Source organism: Larimichthys crocea, chromosome XII, assembly GCF_000972845.2.
Source record: "Larimichthys crocea isolate SSNF chromosome XII, L_crocea_2.0, whole genome shotgun sequence".
Lineage (NCBI taxonomy): Eukaryota > Metazoa > Chordata > Actinopteri > Sciaenidae > Larimichthys > Larimichthys crocea.
Window position 1 is genome coordinate 5,591,797 of NC_040022.1, and position 15,076 is coordinate 5,606,872.

Sequence of the window (15,076 nt, forward strand, 5' to 3'; positions counted from 1 at the left end):
ACTGTTTTTCTCTATTTCATATAATTGAAAAATGAATTTATTTGAGTCTTGGACCAATTAGATTGTTTCCTTGAATTTGAAATGATTATGTAAATCCATAGTAAAGAATGGAAAATAGAAAATATAGATAATAAATACAGATAAATAGTAAATATAAAAGGTTTCTTTCAGTCTGTCTTTTTCACACAGATAAACATAGCCTTGAACACTTATACAGTACAGTCTAAATGCAGTGGAATGAAAAGCCATGCAATAAATACTATCTTTGTGAAGACTATAAATACCCTCTACCATAGTGCAATCAAATACAACAACCCTCCTCAGCCCTCAGAAACTGTAGTGTTGAAACCCAACAAGAACTGAACATTACAGGCTTTACAATGTCATATTCACTGCAGGGCCTTTGTGTGTATGTCTGCAGTATGATAAGCTATTGTCTGGTTCTTTACTTTGCTTTATTTGCCAGAGAAGACTCTGAATTAGTTCGCTCTCTTTCTGTGTCTGAGCACCCTTACCTTCATCCTTATTTCCATTGCTTTGTTATCCAACCTGCAAGGTGCTGATGAAGCCCGAGCAGCAGCAACAAACACCCCCTTATCTGAAGCACAGACCCTCCATTACCTCCTTACTTTGTCTTTTAATTACCTTTGGGCACAGTCTTTGTAAAAACCTGCCCAGTCTACACTGTGACATTATTTATTTTCTCTCAGCCTGTGTGCATTATCACCTACTAGTCATTTTTCACCATTCACGCTGTCATCACTTGATTCCCATGACAAATGAACTGTCTGCAGACAGTTTCTTCTGAGGGAGTCCTATGATTAGCACACATCTCCTCCATCTCTCACAGTTGTTATTACTGTGTTCCCTCTGTCGCTCCACTCTTGATGTTTGTCATGAAAATGATGAAAAAACATCCTTAGCTTTATTCTGGTGTAAGTGTCATCTGGGTCTATTTAGAAAGCCGTGAGACTGTTAGGAGTGCTGCCAGTGTTGTCATGTTTTCTTAAATTGATTCCCTGTGATTACTTGGCATTTATGGTGCTCTGTAAGGGACAGGATACAAGAAAATCTCTTGGTAAATTGTGCTTTACTGTGAAACAAAGCACGAATAATGACACGCACGGGAAAGTCTGCATATACGCCCTCACTCACTCATATGGACTATAATTAATTGCCAGGAAGTCTCAGGTAATTTAAATTGCAAATCAGTATAGCCTTGTTCTTCCAACTTTTGCGATTAATATTTTATTGTTTTACTGAGCGAAAATGCCACCAGTGTTTTTCATCAGATACAAATAGCACAAAAGAAGAAAAGGGGGGCACTGGATTGAAGAAGATCAGATCCAGGCGTTATCTCTAAACATTAATTAAGTCGTGTCTGTGCGGATCTGTCGAGGTCGCCTCTCCTGTCTCCAATCCACATGCAAAGACAGAGGTCACTGTAGCTTTTCACCCTTTCTCGCATTTCTCGCTCTGTCTCTCTGTGTTCTCGGTCTGATACTTTTCTACGTTTCTGGCAAGTTTTCTCAGGTCCTGAACTTCTCTTTCAATCAGCCACTAATTAAGCAGCAGCGTGGAAGGGTTTTCTTGGCAGGAGATCGGGGGGACGTGCAGGTTGAGTAAGAAAAGCCAGATCCTGAGAGTAAGAAAAGCCAGATCCTGAGACCTTACGATGACATAGGTACGAATCGTGTGCAGAAGAACTTGAGAAGAGCAAAGGATGGAACCGGCGGAAATGAGAGATTTATGTAGCAGAGAAATTAAGCTGCTCATTTTTATTTTTTCTCAACATGATTTTCAGTCCCATGAGAGTGCTAGTGTAGCAAAGGACCAAAAATTAAAGAAAAATAATGAGAAAGCTTTTCTTTGCCACAAATATGAAGTCTGCAATATGGCCATTGCAGTCTAAATCTCAATCGTAGCATGAACATTTTTTTGGATGCAGGCTCTTCTAAAAAAATAAACAAGTTTGACCTTTCTTAGCCAGCACTAGGTTTTGAAAGTAACGTGTGACCTTGTGTTTGTGTTTGTGTAAGCACCGACTGGCAGCTTGAGATGAAAGTCTTTAGTCTTGCACTTCACTTCGAGCCACAGTGGACGGATGCAGCCTGGCTGGAATCAGATGGCTGGCACAGCGCTCTGCTCCTCTCAAAGCAAAACAAAGACGAAACCACGCGCAGACAAAGGAAGGCTTCCCCCAGTGAAGCAGAGCGCACACCGCTGCTGTGCTTTGAATGCTGAAACCTCCTTTAAAACAAATGACTTCGGAGCCTTTACGTCCTACTTACTTGGAAAACCACTCAATTAGACTAACCTTTCAATTAGGAATTGCCATGACATGCACAAACACATACACACTAGCACTCACACAAGGTCACAGCTTTTCATAATGCTTGACCTGTTTAAAGTCAGTTATTTAATAACTGTGTTTCTTGCTCTGTCCTTATAGGGTGCCTGTAGCTGTTCTGGAGTCTGGAATCTTCTTGTTGTGCTGGATACAACTCTATATAAGAGGTGGCCAGCTGGACTGATTATTGACCTGTGCTACACGCCGCATACCATCACACCCACACCTGGCTGGTGCTGCTCCAGCCCCATTCTGGTTATCTTTGCATTAAGGCTGGCAATGTCTGGAGTCCCAAGTCCCCCTCCCCCGGCGGAAATGTCCAGTGGTCCCGTGGCTGAGAGCTGGTGTTATACTCAGGTGAGGAGTATGTATGACTACCGTCGTGTGTGTATGTGATTGGCTGCATTTCCTGACTAGTTACTGATTGCAACCCCCTCACTCTCACTTTGCCCTCATCTGTCTAACGTGAAACAAACCACGAAAACACGCGGAAAATGCAAAAGACCCTTGTAAGCCCCGTCCTCATCTCTGCGTGGAAGGGTTTTCTTGGCCGTCAGGTTGGCACCATGTTTCCGTGGAATAAAAATGACGAGGCTCTGCTGCATTGATTTTGATACTTTTGTTGTTTGTTACCTACCTCATACTTAATCCGGAAACTATTTGCAACACAAAAAAATCTGATTTTTCTTTAGTTTTGTAAGCGATTTTGCAGAATAATAAATGGAGCTAACTGTAAGTGAGACAGCCGTCTACTGAAATGAAGCTCCTTGGTGCCCATTTTTGCTCCGTAGACGTGGGTGTTGCACCTGAAAGTAAGCCTGTCTATCAAGACAGAAGATACATCAGTAATCAGTAAAATAGTTTTTGCAGTAACTCTGTTTTTTGTTTCCCACAAAAAAACGGTGTCATTTTGGGTGTTTTCTTTGTTTAGGGGTTACATGTGTTGTGAAATTGTGTCTGTTTCCGTCATTGCAGTAGAGTATTTTCCTATTCACAGCCAAGGTAGATAAAGTATCAAGTCATTGATGATGTCTGTTTTCTCATCTCTTCTATGTCTTTGCAAAATTGCTTTGTTTTTTTTTCTCTGTTGCCACTTTGACAATATCCTTTCTTCTTTTCCCTCCGTTTGTTGTCAGTGTTTATTAAGATGAAAGGCAGTTTTGATGTGCGGTTTTGAAGTCCAGCCTGACCAAACACAACTTACCCATATAGAATAGATAAATATATAAATAAAAAATATCTGGTTTCAGCCCTGCTTGTGTCTTTTTCTGCACAGATCAAAGTGGTGAAGTTCTCCTACATGTGGACCATCAACAACTTCAGCTTCTGCCGCGAGGAGATGGGAGAGGTCATCAAAAGCTCCACTTTCTCTTCGGGAGCCAACGACAAACTCAAATGGTTAGTGATGGTTCTCTCCTCTCTTCTCAGTGATTATCCACTTGTTGAGAGGTAGACATTGTTTTCAAGAGATTAAATCCATCGATATCAGCAGCCTGCTTCAGTGGTACCTAGTCTGATTCCTACAGTATTACCGCTGATGTTTGCTCATATTTTTGGAATACTAATTTGTGTATTGCTTTTCCAGTCAAAATTGGCTGTATCGTCACTTTCTGTGAGCGAAAGACAAACCCATGATCAAGGCCAATGAACAACATGAATTTAAGCATACTAACACAGATGTTTTTAAATACTTATATAGCCAGTTAAATATTCAGACCTACTGTATGTTTGACATATTCTCCACCAATAACAAGGAAATTGCTGAGTCAGTCATTGAGTCAGATCATTTTGGGGAAGCCTTGCTCATCTCTTGAGGTCACAGATATAGTCATAACGTGTGCAGTGGCAAGTCGGTACGAGGGTGGTTGCCATTTTAAAAAAAAATCATTCTTGTAGGTCTGCTTTAAATATCGGGGTGTCATACTGCTCAACCTCCAAGGAAATAATTGTTCCATAGCGCTGGAAAGGAAGCTTTAGTCAGTTTGTTAAAACTCAGAAATGTGATTTTAGTCTGCACTGGTTTGCTCTGGAAGATATTGGTGGACTTTAGCAGACCCTGAGGGAGACCTTAAACATGCTGCAGGGATTACTCACCCTGGAGGAGCTGGATAAAGTAGCTTTGGGTGACAAACTTCTTGGCCACTTTTCTTGGCATGTTTCCACTGTGACCTGTAGATTCCCAAGGATTGGTGGCTGGTTAAATGAGATCTTCGGTTTATGTAAACAAAGTAGATCCAAGTGAACTGCCATCCCGTTTTTATTTGGTATACAGTAGGCTATGCTCAAGATATACTTGGTTAAGGATATTGAATAGTATGGTTATAGTATGGTATTGTTTTTTGTGCATAGAAGAGCTTCAGAAAGCAGGTAAACAGATTCTGTATCTCACACAAAAACATGGCCAGACATTTTGTGAGTGCTGAAAGTAATCCCTCTAGCCTCAGGTCAAGTAAGGGTATGTCTGAGATTGGTCAATTACCTGCTGAAATTAGAAACAAATCGAGATACACAATTTCAGAGTAAAACAGGCGTTTAAAGACCAAAGTTGTTTTTGGACATTATACCATTAGTCTACTTCCTCCTGTAAGTCCCTAACCAACACTGTCTACCACCTTTTTCATTTAGTCTGAGTAAACAATTCAGACTGTTCTCTTCTAGCCCTCTGTATCATACCTCACTGTCAGTAGCATTATTGTTTGTTACTTCGATGCTCTGATAGGTGCTTGTTAGAGAAATGAGATCCAAAGTGCACTGCAGGTCAGCCCCACACCATTAGACATTACAGCAAGAGGCCACAAATTGTAACAATAACAACAGTGAAAAGACTTATACTGGTTGTTTTATACTCAATTAATACAAACCTGTCAGGTATTTAGGGTGAGGTTATTTACGCGTTCGTATGAAGAATCATTTAAGAATAATTAAATGAAAGGAGCATTTAAAATTTTGAAACGTTAGCTAGGAAGTTGCATCTCTAATAAGAAGTAGAGGTGTGTCAAACAATCAATGTTGTTTCAGGGTCTATGGCTACAATACTATATTGACACTAAGACGGTTGCTGAGGTGGAGGTGTTTCCTTCCTTACCTGCTTTAACAGTGGAATGCTTTTGCTTTAGTCAGTTCATCCGTCTGCCAGTTTATTCCTGTTTGACATTGAAATATTGACATATGTGTTTATGCTACTGTGTTTGTGTTAAAAAGGCTCAGGCTCTTTCCTCTAAGGTCCACTGTTTTTTTGTTTTTTTTTATCTCAGCTGTCTATAAAACTCTGTGAAACTGAAAGCTTTTCATTATGGAGTGAATAAATAGTGTGGTTTTGATTCCAGCTTAGTAGAAAAAAATGCCTTTTAGGGTTGTATTTTCCACTTTGCTGAACTAGACCTTAGATTTGTGCTATACACACTAGTGTGTGTTTCAGAATCGCCTGTGCTGAAACATTTTTATCACGGTGAATGAATTATATCATGAGCAACATGTTGACTTCCAAGCCAAGTCAGAAACTTCGAAACACTTCTGGTGTCATTACTGACAGGATAAAGACATAATTGCACAGACACATACAGTAAAGGATTTGAAGCATCACTTTACCTTTATCTGTCTGATCAGTGTGTTTCTTTCTTCATACCTGCAGGTGTTTGCGTGTGAACCCTAAAGGTCTGGATGAGGAGAGTAAAGACTATCTGTCACTTTACTTGCTCTTAGTCAGCTGCCCAAAAAGTGAGGTGCGCGCCAAGTTTAAGTTTTCTATCCTCAATGCCAAGGGAGAAGAGACCAAAGCCATGGGTAAGTCTGACTTTAACCAAAAGCAGCTGATTCTGACCTGCTCTCTGAAGCGCATAACACGTCCTCATTTTCATATAAACTGTCCACCGCTTTCATTTTCTTAACTTGATAATAATTTGGCATTAATAAGTGAACAACTATTTAGAAGTCTATGTTCAGCAGTGAGCTGAGGACATCTGAAAGTTTGATAGGTTGAAAATGAAAAACTCCTGTCACACCTGTGTCTTTGGGGCACCGAAATGTGTAAATATAGGAGGTGGGGAGTGTGTCTAATACTCCAAAGTGTGTCTAATAATGTGAGGTATTGATAGCCATATGGGCTGGTGTAATCACTGCTGGTTGGATTCATTTCGAGTAAATATATAATTCAAAGTAGCGTGGGGCAATTTTGATTTTAATTAAAAAAGACCCAACCTTTTTAGAACTCCTCGTCCGCCTCTCTCCCCGTTGATGAATTGGAAATGAATGCGCCTCCAATTCCTGCTCTTTTTTTTTTTTTTTTTTTTTAATTAGGTTATGTTATGGGGAGGAAAAGCAAACTTGGGTGGAATTGAATTAGCGAGGACCAGATGTGACCGCTTCCTGGTTATCAGGCTTTCTGGCTGCCTCCCTCTCTCCCAGTACCCTGCAGCATACTGTACAGGAAGCACAGAGGAGGGAAGATGGGGCGTGGGAGGCAGGGAGAAGAGAGAAGAGGTAGCAGGCGGAAGTGTGTTTGAATCGGAGGCGTATGCAGTGTAACTGTGTACAACCCCCTGCGGTGCAGATTGTGTAGAAAGGGAAATCATTTTTCCTGCTGAGAAACGTTCCCCCATGTGAACTTGACACCCCCACCCTCTCATGTGTACTTTCAGTCCCTCATTTGCTCACTCAGAACTCTCTCTCTCCTCCCATTTACACTGGTGATGTCACTTTTTCTTTTATCCTTTTATTACACTTCTGCCCTATAATGGAATACCACCTCTTAACTCTCGGAGACAGGCTTGCGAAAACTGAACCTTACTGTGGTTATTGTCCTTTAAGCTTTCTCTCCTGGCTATAATACTGTATGCTCGTCGCTGTGTGGTATTGTAGGGAAGATTTGCCTTGCGGTATGAGTAATAAACAAACCTTTGAGGTGTTTGACTTCACTACTTGGCCATTTTGTTAGCACTGTGCTCTTTTAAATGACCCTAGAAAATCCTGAATGTGGGGAATACCGAGTGAAGTGAAGAGGATCTCATTTTCCTCTCATCCTCACTTTTTGTGTCTCAAGGGGCTTTAGGCTATAATGGTGTGCTCTATGGTGCACACCCCATCCCATTCTTACCATATGCCCTCCTCCAATCTTCCCACAGTCCCCCTAGGGAGACCTGGGCCCTCCACTTCACTCGCCCTGTCACAGGAGAAAATTACCCAACTGCCAGCATATTTGTGACAGTTTAGTGAGCACTCCGTCTGAGAATATGGCAGTAAAGATTGCTCTATCGGTTCTGGATCATTTAGAATCCAATTTAATCCAAGCCTCAAGGAAAAAAGGCCAAATAAAAACAAAGTGCCTTAATTAAGAAAGCTGGGTGGCTGTGGACTGTTTATGTGGCAGGTCACTGCTCGGCCTGCTCATACACTTTTGTCCCTGTAGGGACAATTTTTTAATACAATGCATATTAAATGTGAAAACAGGAAGGGTTAGATAGGAGAGTGAGTGGGTAATCAGTAAAGAAAGAAAAGTTTTGAAAGTGAAGTGGGCACACTGTATTGAAATATATATATATATATCTAGAGTAACATTGCTATCGAAGGCACATGTCAAAAATTGTTCTGATGGAAATCCTCAGTGCCGAGCCGAACAGCTGAATTGCTAAAGTTTGTGAGGTGTCAGTTTAAATTTCGGTTCTTTTTTTTTTTGTAGCCTTTTGATGAGGTCAGTTCTCCCTTTAAAAAAACAGTCTCTGTAACTCATGTGAAAGTACCAGCCGGCCATTGTTTAATTTTACCCGGTCTCTGAGCAGGTATAAATTTTGATTTGTGTTGACTGGCGTGTGCATACTGAGAATTGAAGTATCCCTGCAGTACTTAAAGCAGGCTGCACTACGATGGCAGATTTTGACTGGAAAAGCTTGACATTATCTGATGAAACACCACACATCTGCATCAGTCAGTCAGCCCTTGAGCCCCCCACTAGAGAGTGTGTGTCTGTGTCTGGATCCTCTGATGGTCCGTACTTGCTAATGGAGACAGATTTAGGCAGTGGCGGCAGCCCACGATCCCCCTCCCTACACCGTACTCCCGTACTCTCAGCTTGGCCACATCATTTCTCTCCCTGGCTTAATGTGCTGGTTCTCTCCTCTGAGGCTGTTGGGTGGGTTGTAACTTGTCTCTTGACACCCCCCCCCCCATACCCCCTCCTTTCTTCCTCCTTTTGCCAGAGAAAACATCTGCCCCCCTGCAGACTCCTGCTCTGACAGCTCGGAGAGGAGAGATGGAAAGTTCTCATCCTCTGCCGCAAGCTGTTTTGTATTCAAATAGTCTCCTTGTTAAGTCTCCCCTACAGACAATGGTTTTGTTGTGTTGTAGCCAAAGGCTAAGTGAGTTTATGTGTGTATGAGTTGGCCAGAGAGTCTAGTTACAGCAGGTTTTGGTGTGGGCTGCCTCTGTGTTTTGTAGCTGGTGATTCAGTGGGTCCTTTTTTTTTTTTTTTTTTTTGGTTGCAGTTAATTGAAGCTCTGGGTATGAGCTTGTCAGAGTCTGTTGCCCTCGGTAACTGATGGAGGTGATCAGACATTCTGTGTGGGTGAGTGGAGCACGGCTAATAGAGTAGAAGCTATTGGTCAGTCTTTACATAATCAGATGGTATTGACATTGGAAGAAACAATGTCAATAAACATGTTTGTGCTGACACTGGCGTATAGAGCTCAATCTTCAATAGATATTAGATTTTCTCCTCTGAAAGACTGTCTGTCATGTTTATACGTGTATCTGTCTGCTTTATGCCAGCCAGTGTGAATCAGTGTGCAGAAGGAATAAAGTTTTAAATTAGATTTTTAAACTTTGTCACTCATGAGATATATACACTCATATAGATAGGGTCTAGTCAGTTAATGGCTCTGCTAAGTGCCTTTTCACGTAGGTAGGTTTTGAGAGATTGGGAAATAGATGTGAGTATAGTCGGTTGGTGGTCGTGAGTAGTAGTGAGCGTGTTGGATTTTGCTGAAGTTGAACATGTGAAAGCTGAGGCCAGAAGAGTGACAGACAGGAAGAGTGAGAGATGTTGACTCTGGCTGCTGTGTCGGCTGTTTTCCTTTTTTCCTATTTTCCTACACGCCGACACGTCTTTTGGCGACCTTCTCGTTCTGTGTGCCAACGGTGCCCCTGAGCCCTCTGCCTGAATATGGATGCCCCGCTCACTTAAACACCATGGCATCGCTCCCGCTTTCCTCTTCTTCTCCCTGTCTCCAGCTCAGACCTCATTTTTCTCACCTTCCTCATCACCTTCAATCTTTTTTCGGCAGGGTGAGAAACTTCACTCTTCAATGCCGGGGAAGTATCGAAGTGCACTGCAGCGTGGTGAAAAACTTGAAAATTACCTATGGGTATTGAGTTGTGACGCATGTTTTCACATAATAATGATTCCATAACTTAGTGCGATGTATATGTGCCCACCACAAGTGGCTCTGACACTTAAGACGAACTCCTATCTACGCTTATTACTCTTTTTCATCAGCCACACTTTTCCTGCTGGATATTTTGCTTGCGCCGACCCCCCTCCACCGCCGTCCAGCTCTCTTTGGTATTCTGGCAGAGTGGTTGCACTCCCGTCACCTCCGCCAGCTCACTGAAAGAGTGAGCGCCAGCGATCTGACCTGCAGTTGATTCTCTGCCAGTGCAGGTTTCTGATGCCCCACTAGAGATGGCAGCATGACATTAGCTGAGCTCAGCACACACACACACACACACACACACACACACAAACACACCCTCATCATCTGTGCCTGTATGCATGTGCACATTCACACATACACACACACACACACACCCTCATCATCTGTGCCTGTATGCATGTGCACATTCACACATACACATACACACACACACACACACACACACACACCCTCATCCTCTGTGCCTGTATGCATGTGCACATTCACACATACACATACATACACACACACAGGCACCTGTCACGGGTAAGCACTGGAGAAGTCACACCTTTCTCTCGCTCGCTCTTCCCCCTGGTCTACTGAAGCTTCTTTCAGCGATGCCTCTCACCTCTCCTCACCTCTTCTTCTTGGCTCGCTTCCCACCCGTCTCACTCTCCTGCCAACCTCCCTCCTCACACCCAAGTTTAGCTTTAGATACTGCCACTGGGGAAGTCCTCACTCATCGCTGCTAGTCTTGTTTCATACCCGAATAACACAACTTCACAAGGAGATTCTGTGCCTTGGGACTTCATCTGGGTCTCTCATGCTTGGTCTTATCACACATGTTTAAAGGACATGAAAGAGTGGGTGAAAGTCAGCAAAGAAAGTATTTTTTCCAGACTCTTCTTCAGAGATAGGTACTAACTCTTTTGCTTTGTGTCTACAAAGCCACAAACCGTACAATACAGTGTGCTAAGGCCACAGACGTCTGACTCTTTTCAAACCTGCTAGGCTTTGGTTGACAAATCTCAGTGTCTTTTTTTTTGAAACACTGACACTGACTCTGTTACACACAGTGACAGAACAATGAATAAAGTAGAGTGCTGTGAAAAAAGCAGAATGCAGAGATTTGTAATGTTTGTGCATTGGCTTCCATGCGTGCTCATGTGTGTGTGTGTGTGTGCTTGCATGGTGATTTATGTCAGCTTCTTTGCATACACAGTCTCCAGAGGCCAGGGGATTACTGTAAAGGACCCCCTGCATGAGCAGTGACGGGAATAACTGCATATGCACTGAACTCCTTCACCAGTCCCCTCTTTAGCTCTCTGCTCCGTCGGATCCAAACGGGGGATTTGACACAGGATCTTACACCAGCATTGACACTTCATCTTAGTGCTTCCCACTGTGATCTGTCGGCAGATCTCCTGTTGGGATCTCTGTGCAAGAGCAGCCTGAAGGGAAATCTGTTTGAACTGCCGAGGCTAAACATATGTAGTGTGCACATGCTGCAGATGTGTGATGTGTGAGAGGTGATGACCTCTTGGTATGTGTGATTGCACAACTTATAGTCTGTTTCAGTCTTTTACTACTTAATGGCCTTTAACCCGGATTTAAAGAACACTGTCATTTTTCATCATCTGACATTAACACATGAATAGAATCTAAACTGGAGATGGATGATGGAGATGTTTCCATGTTAAGCAGAAGTCTGAAATGTCATAAATGATAAACTGGGGGTCTTAAAGGTACTGGATAAATCAGCTCAGCTGGGAATAAAACATTTTTTTCTCTGTCTTTTGGTGAGCTGCTCAAGCAGGCAGTTTTCATTTTGATGCCTTTTTTTTTTTTTTTGGTGCACATTGTTCTTATTTCCCTCTTCCATCCCAAGTCTCAAATAGTAATATTTTCACCTCCGTGGTATTTCATGCCTCTAGGGATATAATAACATTTACATTAAAATAATCCCTGTGCACGGTTTGAAATCTGATGTCTCCTGCAAATCACAGCCTACTCGCTCCTATCCTAATACTTATGTCCCACTTTAGGAGCATGTATGCATTCTGATTTAAATCATGCACAAATGCACAATGCTCATTTACATATATGGTTATATTTGATATGCTGTAAGTAGAGTGGGGACACATCGCTTTTACAAATTTGAGTATGGCCAAATTGACACGTGACTGGAGTTTGTAGTGAATTTGCTCCTGGTGTTTCTGCTCTCTCTCTAAATCCAATTATTCTGTTGCATGTTAACATCATGTGTATGGGGAACCTTGATGATGACATCTGCCAAATAAATTCAAAGACCTGAATAATAAATTTGCTTTCTAGTTGTTCTTTTGTAGCTTAGGGCGCATGATCCTGCATTCTTTGATGTCATTTAACTCCTTACAGGTCAGAATATATAATAACAGACATGTCGAGAAAGGACTGGTGTGTAATTTAGTAGCATCTAGTGATGTAGTTTTGATTGCAACCCTATTGTGGCTGTAAAAGGTGAAAGACCCTATCTAGAGCCAGTGTTAAGTTGATGGTTCAACATGGTGGACTCTGAAGTAGACAGCCCGTGCCATCTGTAGATATAAGGGGCTCATTCTAAGGTAGCAAAAACATGATGATTTTTATTTTCAGGTGATTATACATAAATATTCTTCAAAAATCTGACATATTCTGTCAACAGAGCCCCCTAAATCTTATTACCTTCTAACAGCAGTGAGGCGTGTCTACCCTGATGGGACTTGACGAAGATGTCTCCGTTAACAGAAAGGGTCTGTCACTGAAACTTGGCTTGGCTGAACACATTCAGAAATCCCCGAGCAGAGCCCAAGACACTCATTTTTTCTACTCATTAACAAAGTAGCGGATGATGTAATATCTCCAACGAATGGTGTTACATGCCTCCAACAGGGCTCCAGTTACATGCAGAATTTATGTGTTAGTGCCCTGCTCTCTTTCTATTGGCAATTAGCTTTAATTTGCTGTGATCTCTGTAGCAGTCATGCTCCGTAGTCATTATCTTTTGACCTTGTATGTGTGCGTCTGTGACTGTTAGGTGACTGTAGATAGCTGTTACCGCCCCCACAGTGTGACTATTGTACACACAAGAACTCCAGCACCTTTCCTGTGTCTTTGTAGTGCAACTGACTGTTACAGAATCCTTCCTGCCACTGTCAGAGATAATTGGCACTCCATAAACACATGATAATTGGACTGCTTTGATCCCTGCAATTTCTCACTTCTTGGCCAAAGAGGCACAGCAGTTCTGTCTCATGTTTACCACTAGTCTTTATGTGGCAGCGAGAGGATACAGAGAGTGAAAGAGAGCGAGATTCTGTTTTCTTCTGAAGTGTTAAAAGCTCCCCGCAGGCAATACTTCCTGCACCGAGCCGCTTTCGCCATTGTTCCTCCGCCGCTTATGGCCGTGACTCATAACAAACTTTCTCTTTCGCACACACACGGTCACACACGCAGAGCTTAATCACATTGTGAAAGTCTCCAAATAATCTTGTTTTTCTGTGTGTGTGTGTTTTCTTTTGCAGAGAGCCAGAGAGCGTACCGTTTCGTCCAGGGGAAGGATTGGGGTTTCAAAAAGTTCATAAGGAGGGATTTCCTGCTCGATGAGGCCAACGGTCTGCTGCCCGATGACAAATTAACACTTTTCTGTGAGGTAAGAGTGCAGACAGTTTATCTGAACTCGGGTTATTTGTTAAACACACTCACTATCTTCAGAAAGAAAAGAAAAGAAACTCAAAGGATGATAATCCTGATTATATTACTGGATCAACATTATTATTCATCACATGAGATTTTTCAATATTGCAGACAAACACAGACTTCTATGATTCGGCTTTAAAACCAAAATTGTGATGTTGGATTATACTGATGCTGAGTTGTGTGTACATTAGTAGAACTACTTGCTTACTTACCCCAAAATTTATAATTTGAATATAATCTAAAAATAATGAACAGTGTTGAAATACATAAACGTATTGTTTGTATTGGTGGGTTTTGCCTTGGAGTGATCACAACTGTAATTCTTGTCCCACTCATCTTTTTATTCAACACTACCGCTCATTGTATGTCCCTGTTAGTGAATAATGTATGTTTTTATTGGTACTACATAGCCTCTGGGTTTAGATCTCTCTCTCATCACTAGCACACAAGCTGATTGTCATTCAGCCGGCATGGTGGCTTGGCTCCGATTCCTCTGATCCGAAAGCTGGCTGCTGCTCCTCATTGAAAATTCCCTTGTTGTTTCTCAGCTGTAACACAGGGGGCAGCAGAGGTCAACTGTCCTCTCTCTCTCGTTCCCCTCTGCTCCTCGTAATGCAGCCGGGGAGCAGAGAAGAGGTTAAACTTTCTGGATATGTTAATGCCTTAGTTGTAATGCATGCACCCATAAATGTTTAAAAAGCATGGCAGTGGCTGTTTAAAACAATTCTAATTAACCCTGCGGGTATGGAGGAGAGCGTGTCTTGAAGTTTTCCCTTTTTGTAGCGGAGCAATGTGCAAGTCTGTTTAAAGTGTTTCCAAACTGGGCTTATTGACAGAGGGGTAGGAGGGGCAGTGCTGCTTCTCCAGAGCCATGTGGGATGGGGTGCGTGTGTGTGTGTGTGTGTGTGTAGGAGTATCTTATGCATATATTGTGTGTTTTTGTGCAGGCGTGTCTCATTGGGACGTAATTTTGAGGATGAGCCTGTATGCTGGAGAGAATGAGCTCGAGGAGAGAGGGATTAGTTACCTCGAAGAGTCCTCTCTCACTGAATTCATCCACTCTCCTGAAGGAGGTGGAAGGCGGGGTTGCTGGTTCAAGTCCTCTGTGGCCACTTCCTCCCCCTTAAATTTCTGTTGTGCTGTGGTAATTAGCCAGCGCTGCTGATGAACAAGCGAGGCAAGGCAAACCAGCTTTATATAGTATAGAACCTTTTTACACAAGGAGAAATCAATGCGCTTCATGTAAAAACTGTTTACAACAAAAAAAGATTCAATGAAAGCAGATAAATAAAAAAGGCAGAGCATTTTCCTGTGTTTTTTAAGATTTAAGAGAAGATCTTTCCAGCTGTGATAGATTTACCTTTTTTTTTTAACCTTGGGAAGAAAAAAAGTCTGAAATACTTGATATATAGTAAGCAGCAGTTTTTAAAATCAATTCTAAAATGTGTGTTTTATAAAAAAAAAAAAACAGTCTGAAAGTAGTGCAGTAATGAGATCGCCATCAGTGAGGTCTGGTAGAGTTTTCCACCAACACGTGGGCAGGACGGTTGGCGGAGTCTAACTTTGGGTGGTTGGTGGTAAGAAAGTGCTGAACGGGTGTTTGAAT

General features: G+C 42.2%; 1 protein-coding gene across 4 annotated transcripts in view; it reads left to right on the top strand.

The window, feature by feature from the left end:
- The window catches only part of spop (speckle type BTB/POZ protein), a 96,151-nt gene that overhangs the window by 38,336 nt on the left and 42,739 nt on the right, over window positions 1–15,076 (top strand). For all 4 annotated transcript variants that reach the window (XR_003463421.1, XM_019260509.2, XM_010739828.3 and 1 more), the window contains 4 exons: window positions 2,453–2,707; window positions 3,627–3,748; window positions 5,982–6,133; window positions 13,296–13,423. Coding sequence is in view for 3 of the 4 variants with exons in the window: in XM_019260509.2 (XP_019116054.1) it covers window positions 2,630–2,707; window positions 3,627–3,748; window positions 5,982–6,133; window positions 13,296–13,423 (480 nt within the window). In the remaining variant the exon portion in view is untranslated. The remainder of the gene's footprint in view (window positions 1–2,452; window positions 2,708–3,626; window positions 3,749–5,981; window positions 6,134–13,295; window positions 13,424–15,076) is intronic.